At 33.0% G+C, this 14,486-nt stretch overlaps 4 protein-coding genes across 12 annotated transcripts; 3 read left to right on the forward strand and 1 right to left on the reverse strand.

Moving 5' to 3' along the window:
- Positions 1-191: 191 nt before the first annotated feature.
- LOC108616320 (uncharacterized) lies at positions 192-2,815 on the forward strand. The gene is made up of 6 exons (XM_018011435.2): positions 192-497; positions 642-807; positions 1,014-1,330; positions 1,391-1,579; positions 1,651-1,782; positions 1,858-2,815. Exons 1-6 carry the CDS (start codon positions 315-317, stop codon positions 1,888-1,890), a joined length of 1,020 nt encoding a protein of 339 aa, XP_017866924.1. The 5' UTR covers positions 192-314; the 3' UTR covers positions 1,891-2,815.
- A 583-nt stretch (positions 2,816-3,398) lies between these two features.
- On the reverse strand, positions 3,399-6,170 carry MAN1 (LEM domain-containing inner nuclear membrane protein MAN1). Of its 3 annotated transcripts, XM_089471579.1 has the most exons (3): positions 6,054-6,140; positions 5,890-5,940; positions 3,399-5,407 (listed from the first exon to the last, which is right to left on the reverse strand). In XM_089471579.1, exon 3 carries the CDS (start codon positions 5,399-5,401, stop codon positions 3,482-3,484), a length of 1,920 nt encoding a protein of 639 aa, XP_089327705.1. In that variant the 5' UTR covers positions 5,402-5,407; positions 5,890-5,940; positions 6,054-6,140; the 3' UTR covers positions 3,399-3,481. The 3 variants fall into 3 exon arrangements, with proteins under 3 accessions (XP_089327705.1, XP_017866917.1, XP_089327706.1); XM_018011428.2 differs by lacking the exon at positions 5,890-5,940 and having other exon boundaries at positions 6,054-6,170; XM_089471580.1 differs by lacking the exons at positions 5,890-5,940; positions 6,054-6,140 and adding an exon at positions 5,487-5,505.
- A 398-nt stretch (positions 6,171-6,568) lies between these two features.
- Positions 6,569-9,627, forward strand: Phm (Peptidylglycine-alpha-hydroxylating monooxygenase). The gene is made up of 8 exons (XM_018011433.2): positions 6,569-6,930; positions 7,973-8,030; positions 8,104-8,191; positions 8,248-8,320; positions 8,462-8,594; positions 8,655-8,703; positions 8,770-9,108; positions 9,238-9,627. The coding sequence occupies exons 1-8, from the start codon at positions 6,754-6,756 to the stop codon at positions 9,404-9,406; spliced, it is 1,086 nt and encodes a 361-aa protein (XP_017866922.1). The 5' UTR covers positions 6,569-6,753; the 3' UTR covers positions 9,407-9,627.
- A 302-nt stretch (positions 9,628-9,929) lies between these two features.
- Positions 9,930-14,024, forward strand: LOC108616318 (oxysterol-binding protein-related protein 2). Of its 7 annotated transcripts, none has more exons than XR_016270564.1 (10): positions 9,930-10,111; positions 10,903-11,055; positions 11,105-11,208; positions 11,270-11,490; positions 11,609-11,867; positions 12,592-12,789; positions 12,856-13,063; positions 13,116-13,241; positions 13,615-13,768; positions 13,839-14,024. XR_016270564.1 is itself a non-coding variant. In XM_089471583.1 (10 exons), exons 2-10 carry the CDS (start codon positions 11,053-11,055, stop codon positions 13,939-13,941), a joined length of 1,440 nt encoding a protein of 479 aa, XP_089327709.1. In that variant the 5' UTR covers positions 9,931-10,111; positions 10,903-11,052; the 3' UTR covers positions 13,942-14,024. The 7 variants fall into 7 exon arrangements, 6 of the variants coding, with proteins under 6 accessions (XP_089327709.1, XP_089327711.1, XP_089327710.1 ...); XM_089471583.1 differs by having other exon boundaries at positions 9,931-10,111; positions 13,551-13,768; XM_089471585.1 differs by having other exon boundaries at positions 9,931-10,111; positions 11,128-11,208; positions 13,551-13,768.
- The last annotated feature ends 462 nt before the right edge of the window (positions 14,025-14,486 follow it).

Consider the following 14,486-nt stretch of genomic DNA (forward strand, 5'->3'; position numbering starts at 1 on the left):
CTTATCATCATAATTAGCATATAAACGTATTAATTTACATATATTGAGTAGCACAGGAAAAATCACATCAGACAACAAAAGCCGCGTTAACGGCAATTTATTATAAATCATCGCATATTTAGCACCTATCGTGCTACAACGAAAACTACTACAACAGTGTCCGATGTATCGTGTTCTCAAAATATCGATTAATCAAAACATTGAACATGTTTAGCAGAAAATCGATTGTTCTTACAAATAGAACTTGTAAACAGAATTGTTAAAATTAATTTAAGCAATTACACCATAGAGTAATTGCACATAAATATTGTAGTATGGACTGCAATCATTTTATTGAAGTTCCTCTACGTTCCGGTGGAGGAAAGAAAATGAAGAAAAGGAAAGAACTTGATGCTCTGGTTGCGCACTCCTTGACAAAAAGAGGCTCCCACCGTACAATAAATTCACAGGATAAATTGCTTTCAGTCTCAACCGATGACCTTGATGATTTCGCATGGGTAATACACTTAATATATTACTGATTATCTTAGTTATTAAACCTTATCTAACTGTATTTTTATGGCTAACTATTTGAATGTAAATTCACATGTATGTATGCATGTGTGTATGCTCATATGTCATGCGCCTTTGTTTTGATTTAGATGAGTGTTGCGAGCATTCGACGAAATAACAAGAAGCGAATTTATATCCGCAAGTGTGGTCCCGCGCTTTTCTGCATTGCAACAGTCTTTTTTGTGTCTATATTGTATTGGGTATACTTCGATTTGCGCCAGCAAATCTCCGATTATCAGCAAAAATTTGAAGAAGGTAAGAAACACTGCAAGTTTTTATTACTATTTCATGTTTTTACAGTTGATTAAAAAATTTTACGCACATATGGCTTGGAATTCAATGAATTTAAAATTTAGCAAAGAGGGATATTTCAGTCCTTGTACTATAATTTTTTGATCAACTGTATTTACATATTCTTATAATTATATTATTAAATTTATTTTATGTTTAATTTTAAATAGTTTCGGCCGTAAGCAAAGTATTTCCGGATACACTTCAGCAGTGGCATGAGACTACGTCGTTTCTTATAAAAAATCAGTCTTTAATTATATATCAATTGAATGATCTGACTCAAAGCGTGGAATTACTGGGAGCCAATTTAAGCAGCCTCCAAGCAACCGTAAACGCACAACGGAACTATGGCCAGGATCAAAAGATTGTTGCTGACTTTGGAGCCAAATTGGAGGCCGTTGTTACCGATATGGAAGTGGTAAAGAAACACCTCAATAATTACGTCGATGATCAGAAAAGCCTTAAACTCGAAACGGATATTTTGAAGGTAGCTTAAAGTATTTATTTTTAATCATTTTCTTTTATCATACATTATTCTTATTTTTAGGGCAATATAAGTCAATTGTCCACTGTTCAAGCGAATTCTTCTTCATCGGCAAATTATACAAAGGATATTAGCCAATTTAAAGAAACTATGGAAAATACATTGAACAATGTGAATAACCAAATTGTTTCTGTTAATAACACGTTAAGCCAAACAATTAACATACTGCAAGGCGAGATAATGGAATATAAAGTATGTATAATATAATAATGTTTATAATGTTCTTCAATACAATTATTGTTTACTTATTTATTTTTTTATAGACAAAGTTGGAAGACCTTTTGGATCGTTTTCAAAATATAACTTCTCATGTCGCCACATTGAGCAACAATTGGTTGCAATTCAAGCAAAAAATGACAGTTGTCGACGATCAATTGAGCAAATTCAATGAAAAGGTAAACTCAAAATCATTTGTATAATACATACAATTATTATATATATTTTTATTTATGTTATTTTCATACAAACAGAACAAACAAAATGATTTAATAGATCAAGTGTAACATCAGCCAACGAATCAATAAACGTAACAACTTCAGCAGCAGCAGCAGCACGAGCAGCAACAGCAGCAGGAGCAGCATTATCAGCAACTAGGACAACAGCAACAAAAGCAACAGTTGGAACAGCTTTAGCTAACTGCAGCAACATGTGTAGTTGGCGCTACAGTTTCAGATATGACCAAGTTAACAGCAGCAGAGGATTCTAACAGCATTTAACATAAAACAGTTCATTTAAAGTCAAATGAACTATAAGAACGATAAGCAATGGATGCGATGAAGAAACATCTGTAACAGCAACTTCTCATAATTTCTTGCCAGATGAAGAGAATTTCAAATAATATACCAAATTGTCAATTTAAGTTCTTAGCTTGCCGCTACAAAATTAACTTTGTATTGGCGCTAGTCAACATTAAATTTATGATTCAAGATCAGCTGTAGTTGGCTGTGCGTCCTTCGGTCACCGTTTGCACAAAGGATATTTTGAATAACTGAAAATGAGCAGAGTCCTGCGAGACTGTTAAAGGCAAACAGTTGGCTGAAGATGAAGTGTTAGCATTTTAATAAGTGGTGTAGGAACAGGAGGAACAGAGGATAAACGAATTATGTATTTATCAGTTCCAGGAGACTTGCTACGTACCATCTATAATAAGTTAGTTATAATGCAGGACACCAAAAAAAAAAAAAAAAATACTTGAAATACAAATTGTATAAAACATTTAGTGTATGCATATGAGCAGCGCCGGGCTGTTTTGTTTATTGTAAATTTTGTAAATACGTTAAAAATCCGTAGTCAACGATCAATCTGAATGCTTTAAGTTGAACTCCGACAGCCATTTAGTTTTATGAATGCCCATCTTAGTACTTAATGTTTGTGTAACCAAATGTCATTGACGTAATAATAATAAATATTAAATGTATAAGTTTTAAACTTCTTAGGTTACGTATAAATTTGTTATTGAATTCTGTCATGCAATTGTTTTCTTTGTTTATATTTATTTGAAATAAAAATCTTTTCAAATTACATTCAAAATTGTTAAAAATCTGTTTATTCAAGTGTTTTATAGAGCGTGTGTTTAACAGAAATCACGTTATCCAAAGTAAATAGATAATATTTCAAATTATATATCAACTTTATCCAGACATGTTTATAATTCCTGTAAATGTAAGCTAAGTGTAAAAAAATATCAGATTTTCTTCTGGAAAGCAGTCGATTCACATCCTATGACATTTTCCATGGAGCTAAATGGAGTGTTGGAGTAACTATAGCGTTCTCCATAGTTCTCAACATTTCTTCAAGTATTGGTGTCTTTGAGCTAGGGAAATTCTGCTTTTGAGCTCAGCAGCAGACGAAATCACAGCGCTCATTTGTAAAAGAGTAAGTGTGCATCTGCAGGTACAATAATTCTTTGCTTGAGCTTAGTCTTCCTCGGATCTATCCGCAAGCATAACCTTTAATCAAATTTAAAATTGATTTAAATCCACTCCAAAGAAAAACCTTGTTAGTTTCATAATTATTTTGGTAAATCAAAAATTAATATGTATATATTTTTTGTTTGAATATCCTAAACTTCTAGTGAATTTTTACAATACAACGTTAGTTAACATTAGAAGATTTTAAATATAAAGAGTTGGACAGAGATTTTGGAAAGCGACTCAGATAGCGCTCAAGTCGTAGAAACTTAATAGATATCAGACGCTTATCAAACCACCATCCATTGATCTCATTGTGCACAATGCCAGCGTCAGCCTCGCTAGCGCAACGAATGTACACGCAGCAGGACTGAGTGTCCAGCTGGATATCGCATATGTTGCAATTGGGTCCGACTTTTTCAAATATGGATTCGACTATCAATTGCTTCAAGTTTGGTTCCTTTATTTCGGACGCGTCGAACATGTGGCGAATTTTCAGGCAAGATGTGGGCGGGTTGACGATTTTATTCGAATTATCAAATGCGGAGCTTTGCCATTTCTTTGATGTGCTGAAGTCCTTGTTGCCAATGTTTTTATTCAATGTAATTGTGCGTAGTTGTTCTCCATTTCGTACTATCATCCCAAAGAGAACACGGGTATCGTTTGCTTCCAGCTGCTGCAGCGCCTTGTTCCAAGCACTCATCACTTTTGATCGATTGTGAGGTGGCAGCAATTTGTCCTGCAATTGATTGATTATGATCTCCGAATTTTCCGAATGTGTACTATGATACATCAGCTCATTGATGATATCCTTCTTAAACTGTTCCGTTAATTGTAGACTTTCTTTTTGTTTCATGCGATAAAGGGAGGACAGGAAATAAATCAGGAAAAATCCAGCAATTGTGAGAATTACCAATCCAATAACCGTGAAAAATCGTGTCATTTTCTTTAAAATAAGGCACTTGAGTGGTAAATTTGGTTCGATAAGCTCAAACGATATTGTGGGTTCTGTTGAGTTATAGGTGGATACAATCGTCTTTATCATCCACTGCGGATTCTGCGCAATTAGGTACTGCGTAGCTAAGAGTTTATTGTGTAGATTACCATTTTGTATCTCAGTGTTCCGGCTCAATGCCTTCTTGAAGTCATTCATTTCAAGCGTCGCAGAGTGATCCTCGCTTATGCAATGGTGAAGTCGTGCTCTTTCATTCAGATACCCAAAGAGTTCTTTACATATATACAATGCCTTGTTGAACTGATCTTCGCTAATGCATTTCACTTTTTGAGCTGATCCACGGAGATCTATGTCGTTCATATTACATATGGTATATTTGATATCCGTTTGTGTGATGGGGCTAAGGTCGAATTTCTTTGCCGTATATAGAACAGAAATCAATGCCAAGAATATGAATAGCGACCCAATAAGTACAGGCGGTATTATATATTGGCTAGCATCTGGTTTTTTAAGAAACGATCGCAGATCAAACGACAGCAGTTTCTGTATGATCCCATTTCCCATCAATGTCTTCGATGAATGCGTCGAGTATCCATCCTTAAACATAATCTTCTTCTTAATCGAGGCATCGCGAAAGCTAAGGAGTCTGTTAACAACACCTCCATCGCAATTATTTGATTTATCATATATTTTATAATATGGGGCTGGCTTCTCGGCTGGATATATGGGTTTACGGCTATGAATGCTCAAGGAATGCGGCTCATTTTCATTTTCATAATGAGACGTTATGAGCGGAGGTGGCGCATACATAGATAGTCTCGAACTTTTTCCCATGCTCTCATTCGCATCATTTCGGTGCGTTAGCGAAGAGCTCAGACGTGTATTAATCTTATTGTTCTCATGCTCCTTGTCAATTATGTTCGGATTTTCCTGTATTGGAATTGCTGGATGTGTATTTTGTTTATCATTGTAGTAGAGTACATAATTATTGACTTTAACTCTTTGGAGTTTCTCCTTTTTAATGTGTTTCATTAGTTTTTTGATAAGTATGGGCCTTGTTGTCTCAGTCACTGGAGTATTCGCATATCCAAATTGTTGTAATTTCCTTTGTATTTCAATGTCGGTCAAGGAATTCAAGTTTTCGTCCATTTTGTGCTGAAAAAATAAATAAATAATGTTTATTTTAGTATTAGCGTTAAGATTAAATTACAAATACATCCAACATGGAAAATACCAGTTGGATTTCTGAATATCATAACCCCCAGGGTATTTGTTAGTCTTGAAACATTAAGAAATTCTATTCCATCTATAAATTCTAATTATAACTCTCTGCACTAAAATAAACAAACATTTCCAGAACTCATAATCATATTTATGTAAATTGGAGAATTTCGTTTTGTATTATAAAGAGTTGATATTTCACATTAAATGTTTAGGGAAACATCTTTCTAAATTTTATGCCATATTACAAAATAACAAATTTTGTTCTGTATGGAGATCCTTCCGATCTTATAAAATGTGTCAAGCATTTCGATTTTGTGTATTTCCAAAGGCAAAGACAAGGTATACCTCTGCTGTGCTTGTTTACTAATGTTTAGATTGCGGCTAATGAATGAATATCGCGGATTTTAACTTACCAAACGCCATCAAAATCTTATTGACTATATTTTCAATCAAGTGTTAATTGACTAATCAACAATTAATGCGCACGTTCATGTTTATTAGGAGTTTCGTGTTAATCATTAGAATGACTTGTTTTAAAATTACAATACTTTAATATTTAATAATCTGTAAAACTTACTCAATGATCGGCAAAGTTGAGATATTAACTATTAAAACAATACAATAAATTCCGAAACTATGTTAGGGATGCTCAATATGCATCGATTTTTAATAAAATATCGATGTATATCTTTATATGTATAAACACATTGGTATATCGGTATATCGCATCATAAAAGTTTAATTCAAACATCGTAAGTTTACGAAATGCCAGCATTAAAGCAAATTAATATAAAAGACACCAATCATTTTATTACCTAAAATTTCTGTAATCTGGCTGTTTTAATATTATTGTGTAATTTAATGATTTCCATGTATGTTGAAATATACAATTAGGGCATTAGTTTTCGCTTCTAGTTTTAATAAGTATGAGCAGCAAATTATATCAGTAATTTTTCGGATTTTTAAGTTAAACTATTTTACCGCTATTCTTTTAATAATCTATATTATATTTTGTAATCTTCTTAGTGCATATGCCTAGGACAACATAATTATTGGATATCGATAGCTTTTATTGAGCAGCATCCTAATCGAAAGCGGATCATCGCTATAAGAATGCGCAAAAAGTACGTGGCATCTCATCTCTAGTAGAGAACATTGTATACTGCGAAAAACGACCAAATAATTTTGAAAAACATATGTCTCAGTAAATGAGAGCAAGCAGTCATTTGCTCAAGAACTTGAATCTCTCCGCAACGTAAATAAATATTCATGTTGAAATGACACAATACAAATGTGTTTCCTACATACTTCTGTGGAATATCATAACAGCCGTTGCGCTGGTGGATCGTCAATTGCACACGTATTCAGAAGATGCAAGGAATTATGGCCAAGATAAAACCGAGAGCCTCACTGGCTCATTTCCATTCCTCATGCCATCGGTTTCTCCAAAAACTGTAAGCAGCAAAACATTTTATGTTGTAAATATGTTCATGTTGTTGCAATCAAAACAATTATTATCAATGCTGCGCGCGTATATTTTGTGTATGTATGTGTAATAGATAAGGCTTTTGTCTGTCCGAGCATAAAAGAAAATCGATTTTTGAAAATAAATTTAAAATGCAATTTATTTGGTTTGAATTGACGCAAAACGTTACCATATGGATGGAAATCCCCTAGCTTGTTTGTTGGCATATTCCCTTATCAGTGCAGATAACATATTGGCACTGTTGAAATGGCATTCAACAGTTTATTACGACTTCAATATGCGAAAAATCATTTTATATTAAAACAGGACTCAATTTGGAGACATTTTATATATATATTGAAACCCTTAATTAAAAATTGTTTAAAATACAATTTAGTCATATGTGTATGTATGTATTTTGTAGTCGTCCGTTTCCTTGCACAATATATTTCATGTTATCCAAGGCCTACATCATCAGGTGTCTGTAGTACACAAAACTGCCTGCGTTCCAACAAGTCTCCAATTTTGATAAAAATTGATTTATTCTAGCTGAGTTCCAATCTCTAGATTTTTTAGTTGCACAGATTTAACAGTAGCAAAGTTAAGTAGTGCTCATCCCTACTTTTTACTAAAAAATACACTATTAGATTATAGAATCTACTTAGACTTTGCATTAATCATCAACAGCAATATCAGGAAATATATATATATATTTTTTTGCAAATTACAGATGTTTTTACCTGTATTAACAGGTTGCAATCAATTTTATTATATTTATTTATGTATGTATTAGTATGAATTCAATTTTGATTCATTGTATAGCATATACAGGGTGTATAAATGAATTAGTAGAAACAAGAAGGTTTGAATGACTTGAGAAACTTTATTAAAAGTTAATGTAAGAAAAAAAAAGACAATTGACTTTAGAGAACAAGTTTGTTGCTCATACGCGCTAACAACTTATACAAATAAATAAATATTGATCACATATATAATTATTTAACAATTATAATGAAATTTTTATTATATAGCCGGATCTGTATTTATGCACCCCTATCAAAGTCGACCCAACAACGTCATACTATATTGGTACGTTACAATGATAAATGTTATGCAGTTCCACGGGGTTTTTTTATAAAAATCATTTGTATTTTTATTAAAGTTGGTTACAAGCCAAACGCAACTATGAACACGGCACATCATATGCTGCTTTATGGATGCGGAGAACCGGGAAGCACAAGACTTACTTGGTAAGTTTTGTTAATCAACAAAAGTCAACAAAATCTCTAAAACTTTATTCTAACAGGAACTGTGGAGAAATGTCAAAGTCAACTGAGGAAGAAACTGGAAGTCCCTGTGGACCTCAGTCACACTCGCAAGTAAGACAATTGCTCACAAAAGAAATTACATCAATTTATTACACATCTTTATTGAACTTTTTAGATTCGACTGAGATTTTTTTTTCCAATCCATCAATATCACATTTATTATTAGTAATTATTATATTATTCTTTTATTAGATATTATATGCCTGGGCAAGAGATGCGCCCAGACTGGATCTACCGCCCGGTGTCGGATTTAAAGTGGGAAAGAATTCGCAAACAAAATATTTGGTCCTGCAGGTGCATTACGCTCACGTTGATCAATTCAAAGGTAAGAAAATAAATATGTACATTAAATTTGTTTATATTAAATGTTTAATATTTCATTTAGATGGTTCCACTGATGATTCGGGCATCTTTCTACAGTATACGGAAAAGCCGTAAGTGTATTGTGTTCTTATCAAATGAGCTGAGATTTATTTTATTTGAATTCATTTCATTTACAGTCTCACGAAATTGGCTGGTACCTTGCTGTTAGGTACCGACGGCGTTATTCCTCCCATGAAGACGGAGCACATGGAGGCCGCCTGTGAGATAACAGAGAATAAAACAATTCATCCCTTCGCATATCGCACGCATACCCATGGTTTGGGTAAGGTTGTTGCTGGATATAGGGTTCGGTCAAATGCACGGGGCGTTCAGGAGTGGACGCTGCTTGGAAAGAGGGATCCGTTGACACCGCAAATGTTTTATAATGTCGAGGATAGTTCGCCAATCGTAACGGGTGACTTTGTCGCCGCCCGATGTACTATGAAAAGCACACGGCACCGTAATACAGAAATTGGGTAAGATTACTCATATAGACTATATATCATATATTTTATGTAGTGCCGTTGCAGCCTAAAATAGAATTAATTAAAATACTTGCTTATGCCTAATTAATGTGTATATTCTCTGTTCTGTTTTATTTACAGCCCGACAAATGAAGACGAAATGTGCAATTTTTACCTTATGTACTACGTTGACCATGGCGAACCTCTCGATATGAAATATTGCTTTAGCCAAGGTCCCCCTTATTACTACTGGGCCAATCCAGATACCGGACTACATAACATTCCTGATAAAGATGCCAGCATCTTGTAAATTAATAGCACTCGCTCTCTATCTCTATCCAGTATATCATAAACTACAAAGTGTACATTTAATTTTCTGGATTAGTTTTAATGTTATCTGTCGATTTATGTTTTGTACATTTAGATGTTGAACGTCATATTGTTAAACACTAAATCAACTTATATTTAATTTTAGCATTATAACAATATTGAATGTACGACATAAAATATACACGTGTACCTATATGATGATTCATGATTTTTAATGGGTGTGAGGATTTTTTTAAGAAGGTAGGTAATGCCATTTCTGAATGAATGAAATACGACTATATTTATTTTATTTTGTTTTTATTATTATTTTTCAAAATATGCATTGAGCATATTCTTTTTTCTTAAATTAATTTATATATTAATTTTTCTTTTTATATAATATTTTATATATTTATTTATATATTATTTTTAACCACTGTGCTCTCCAATATTTACTAGAAATCAAACTGGTAAAGATTTGTATTGTTCGATAAATTTGAAGCATCTCTAAGCTACTTCAATTTATCGCCTAGAACTGCGCAAAGTCAGCTTTTGCACCGCGAGTCGATTTAATTAAGTGGCTCCCATAAAAAAAAAATCATAACAGCTACCTTTGCAGTAGCGAAAATGTTTACAAAGTTTTAAATTTTCGTTTAATCTAATCAGACAAGAAACATAAAAGTGAAAATTGTTTTTTAATATTTATGTATGTATTTTTCGAATTTAAATATTGGATTTACGTTTTACCAATAAAAAAAAAGTTTATACCATTTTCTGTACAACCCATAATTTATATTGTGTAACGAAATTTAAATAAATTTGTTTCATAAAACAATAAAAACAGCTTCATGCATATTTACATAAAGCTTTTGTTTATTATTCCATATTTCCATATTTTTATTATATTTTTCATGCTGTGCCTAGCATTCAACAACAAAGCGACGAAATATTGATTTGTCGAGTAAACGAACTCATACTGACGTCCTTTTTATTTTTGTATGTCGCTTTATATATTTCTGTGCTTTCTGTATATGTATATTTGTTTTGGCTAAAAAATATTTATTATAAATTAAAATTGGCTAATAGGTTTTCTCAATATATTCTTGTTAGATTATGGCCTTTAAGAGTCCTTTCAGTGGTTAAGGCTTTCCTATTTTAAAATGTTATCTGAAATCAGGCTTTAAATGTATCAAAGATTATAATATTATATTTATTGTATCGCTTCTATTTGACCAAAAAGTTGCTTAAAACTTTAATACCTGCTTAGATTTTATAGCGGGCTTTCTGTAAACATCGCCGTTTAAAATGGCTGGATATATGTTACATCTATCTATCTATCTGCACTCTAAAGTGATGTCCTCACTATATTCCATGAAAGTTAAAGCCAGTACGATTATTTCCTGATTTTTCTTATATGTATAATTTATGTGAGACCGAATATTAGTGGAGAGCAACAGCTAAAAATTTGCCGCATTTACATTTTTGTTTTCTATAAAGCTATAAAACACATAAGCATTGTTATAAGCATTCTTCCTGCCTTTTTAACTTGGATAATCTCAAAGGAAGAACAACTTGAGATCACAGAAACACTCTACAGATTTAGCTGCGTGTTTTTATTGCATGCGTTTTCCCACCTATATATAATCGATGGTTAGTGATTAGTATTTGATTAACTTATACAGTTAATAATGTTGATCAGATCTATTTCTACATATCTTTTAGCTGCCTTATTTTTGAGTCCCTACAGAAAGTGTCTATATTAAGCAAGATGGCAGAAAGTGCGGATAATGAATATATTGCCCGGTAAGTAAATAGATAAAACTAAGTATGTGAACGATCCAATAATACAAGCCTATTTTATAAGTCGCGAACTTCCAGCCCCAATGTTATCCAGAAAAAAGATAAGTGTTTGGTCGGTCCTCAAAAATTGTATTGGAAAGGACCTAAGCAAGATTACCATGCCAGTTGAGTTGAATGAACCGTTAAGCTTCCTACAACGAATCTGTGAATATATGGAGTATGCCAATGTCTTGACCTATGCTGCCCACCAAGATAATCCAGTGGATCGCATGAAATATGTGGCAGGTGAGTGAAAATCAGAAATAAAATAAATTTTATTAGAATTATGAATCAGAAACACTACGCAAATCTTTATTATGTTAATTACGTAAAAATAATAAAAAACTTCTTCTTCAATCATCAGCATTTGCCGTATCGGCCTTGGCTTCCAACTTGGACCGACTGGGCAAGCCGTTCAATCCGATCCTTGGCGAAACCTATGAGCTGCAACGAGAGAATTATCGCATTGTCTGCGAGCAGGTCTCGCACCATCCACCGATATCTGCATTTCATGCAGAATCCAACGATTTTAATTTTTACGGCTCGATAAATCCGAAAATTAAATTCAGTGGAAAAAACGTTGAGATACGTCCAACTGGAGTTGTTACTGTCGAGTTTCCTAAGTGAGTATACAGAGTTTTCTATTAAACCTTAAATGTAAATCTGCTAAAAAGTTAGAATAATACAGATAGATGTGTAAGACTTGCCCTAAGTTGAATAATATCTACGTCAGAGTCAAAATCAATATAAAAAGAAAAAAATGCTTCAAGTTACCCGTGGGATAACGCTGTCAAATAATCTATGAACAGAAGTGATTTAGATGTTCCATTGGGAGTGTCTCAACTGAACGGGACCAGAGCATAAGAAGCAATGAACTAATTAAAGCTAAGTGGCAAATCACTTTGGCATCTCTGCATGGTTTATTTCTTTAATTGAAATTCATGATAAATTGGAAATCGTCTGCACCGCTGGATATAAACAAACATCGCACAGCATTTGGTGATCTAAATGATATACCATTATCGATCCAGACAAACCTTAAAAGTTTTAAGCCTGCTTTAAATATATATAAAATAGATTTTCTATTTCTTCCGAATATTAATTACACATATATTTAAAAGTTTTTAGTAACCTTGAATTGATCTAATTTACTATAAAACTAATTTAGACAGAAACAATTTTGTATTCACGCCAATTTGTAAAAATTCAATAATTATTTAGGAAATTCAAAATGTTTGTAGTAATCAATAATCATCAATCAAACAGCTTAAACATTTTTTCCGAATTTCTTAACAAGTTAAATACTTTCGATTATATTTATAATATTTGCATAAACATTTTTCATAGATGGAATGAAACCTATACATGGAGTAATGTCAATTGTTGTGTGCACAATATTATTGTCGGAAAACTTTGGATTGAGCAATATGGAACCATAGAAATCACAAACCATGCCACTGGACATGTGGCAACATTAACCTTCAAATCATCAGGTCTCTCAGACAAAGATCTTTACAGGGTAGAAGGCTTTGTCAAGGATGAAAAGTAAATAAATAAACATTGAATTAATATTATTTCAAAGAAAATTCTATACAAACATTTTCATTACAGTCAGCAAAAACTTCTATTCCTTTATGGCAAGTGGACAAAGTTCTTGAAGTGCTGCTCGATGGAAGATTATGAGGAGCACATGCAGCAGGAGAAGAAAATTGAGGAAGAGAAACATTGTAATTCCACGCATAATGCTGCTCAAGGCAAAATGTTTTCCAAATTAAATAGTTTTAAATTGGATTCCTTTCGCAGTTTATCTCTACAGGAGGTAAGAACCAATTGGTAAAGTGAGAAATTGGATGAAATTTATTGATTTATAGGACAAGGAGTTCACACCTAATGAAACCAACGATGGGCTGCCCAGAAGTGATTCGGATATTAGTCTGAATTTGCCCAATTCTATACTACTATGGAGGTGTAAGCCAAGACCTGCCAATAGCAGCGAGGTAACCAGACTTTTTTTTAGCCTATTCAATTCTAATTCTAATGCTTGCTGTAATTATAAAATTTTGTATATTTTATTAAATATTCGAAGAAATTTTATGTATGATATGTAAGGATAAGAGAAAATTCAAATTATGTACTGTAATTTTATGTAAAGTTTCCTCTAAATTTCAGTTTCTTGAAAACCTAATTCTATATATTTACCTCATAATTAATATTCCAATCATTTTGTAAAGCAGCACCTGAGCCTCAGCAATTGTAATATACTAATCCTCGTTAAAAACTACTTCATATTCCATGCATTTTTTTAGTATTATCATTTCACTAACTTCGCTCTGCAATTGAATGTAATGGAGTCTAATATGAAACCACCAGATACCCTTTGCCCCACCGACGCACGACTACGGCCGGATATATTATGTTTGGAGCAGGGCGATTTAGATGGAGCCTCAAGGGAGAAAGCACGTTTGGAAAAACAGCAGAGGGACTATAGAAAACAAGAAAAAAACTCGGATGAGCTTGGGCCAAGGTAAACTATTTTGTATATTTGTGATATACAAGTGTAATTTTATTTTAATGGGCATACATACATTTCTCAGATGGTTCAAAAAGGCTTACAACCCGTACACAAAGAGTGAAGCTTGGATTTATAATGGCAACTATTGGGATCGCAACTACAAGAATGTTAATGCAATTTTTTAAAGGCAAATGTATATAGTACCTATAGTAGCCGTTATTATGTATCGTACAAAATAAAGTTAATGTGAGTTATTTAGTAGAATCAATGTTATACGGAGTGCATTTATTATGCTACAAATTCGTTGAATTTGTTTACTAAATTCATATCCATGTATAAAAACGGAAAATGAAAAATAAAATTGTCAGAATTATAGTACTCAGGATATACAGCTGCTAATTCACGATACACACCTGGCAGGTGCCGAGACAGCTTTATGCCATTTCATAGCTTATTTTAATAAACAGATCGTTGATTTCCTCCTACTTAGCAAACTGTCAGTCGGCGATAAATGCATAATGCAAAACTACACATACATACATATGCACGTGTGTATGTGCACGTCTATTTGGGCATATCTGTTTGAGTTTATACGCATGCATACAGTGTTCGTAAATGTATATGTACGTATATGCTTATGTGTTGGTGTAGGTACATGTTCAAGCATACATGCATGTATGCAGAGATGTCAATATTCACACATATGCACATATTCACGCCTATACAGTTC

This window comes from Drosophila arizonae, chromosome 5 (genome assembly GCF_054131065.1).
Source record: "Drosophila arizonae isolate 15081-1271.41 chromosome 5, UAZ_ARI_1.0, whole genome shotgun sequence".
Taxonomy (NCBI): Eukaryota; Metazoa; Arthropoda; class Insecta; order Diptera; family Drosophilidae; genus Drosophila; species Drosophila arizonae.

Excerpts from the sequence above, each read along its gene's own strand:
- LOC108616320 (XM_018011435.2), top strand. The coding sequence starts at position 315 with ATGGACTGCAATCATTTTATTGAAGTTCCTCTACGTTCCGGTGGAGGA. Across the intron at positions 498-641 it reads ACCTTGATGATTTCGCATGG|ATGAGTGTTGCGAGCATTCG; the intron begins GTAATACACTTA and ends GTTTTGATTTAG. Across the intron at positions 808-1,013 it reads TCAGCAAAAATTTGAAGAAG|TTTCGGCCGTAAGCAAAGTA; the intron begins GTAAGAAACACT and ends AATTTTAAATAG.
- MAN1 (XM_018011428.2), bottom strand. The coding sequence starts at position 5,401 with ATGGACGAAAACTTGAATTCCTTGACCGACATTGAAATACAAAGGAAA.
- Phm (XM_018011433.2), top strand. The coding sequence starts at position 6,754 with ATGACACAATACAAATGTGTTTCCTACATACTTCTGTGGAATATCATA. Across the intron at positions 8,321-8,461 it reads GACCTCAGTCACACTCGCAA|ATATTATATGCCTGGGCAAG; the intron begins GTAAGACAATTG and ends TTCTTTTATTAG. Across the intron at positions 8,595-8,654 it reads TCACGTTGATCAATTCAAAG|ATGGTTCCACTGATGATTCG; the intron begins GTAAGAAAATAA and ends TATTTCATTTAG.
- LOC108616318 (XM_089471583.1), top strand. Across the intron at positions 11,868-12,591 it reads GTTACTGTCGAGTTTCCTAA|ATGGAATGAAACCTATACAT; the intron begins GTGAGTATACAG and ends CATTTTTCATAG. Across the intron at positions 13,064-13,115 it reads GCAGTTTATCTCTACAGGAG|GACAAGGAGTTCACACCTAA; the intron begins GTAAGAACCAAT and ends ATTGATTTATAG.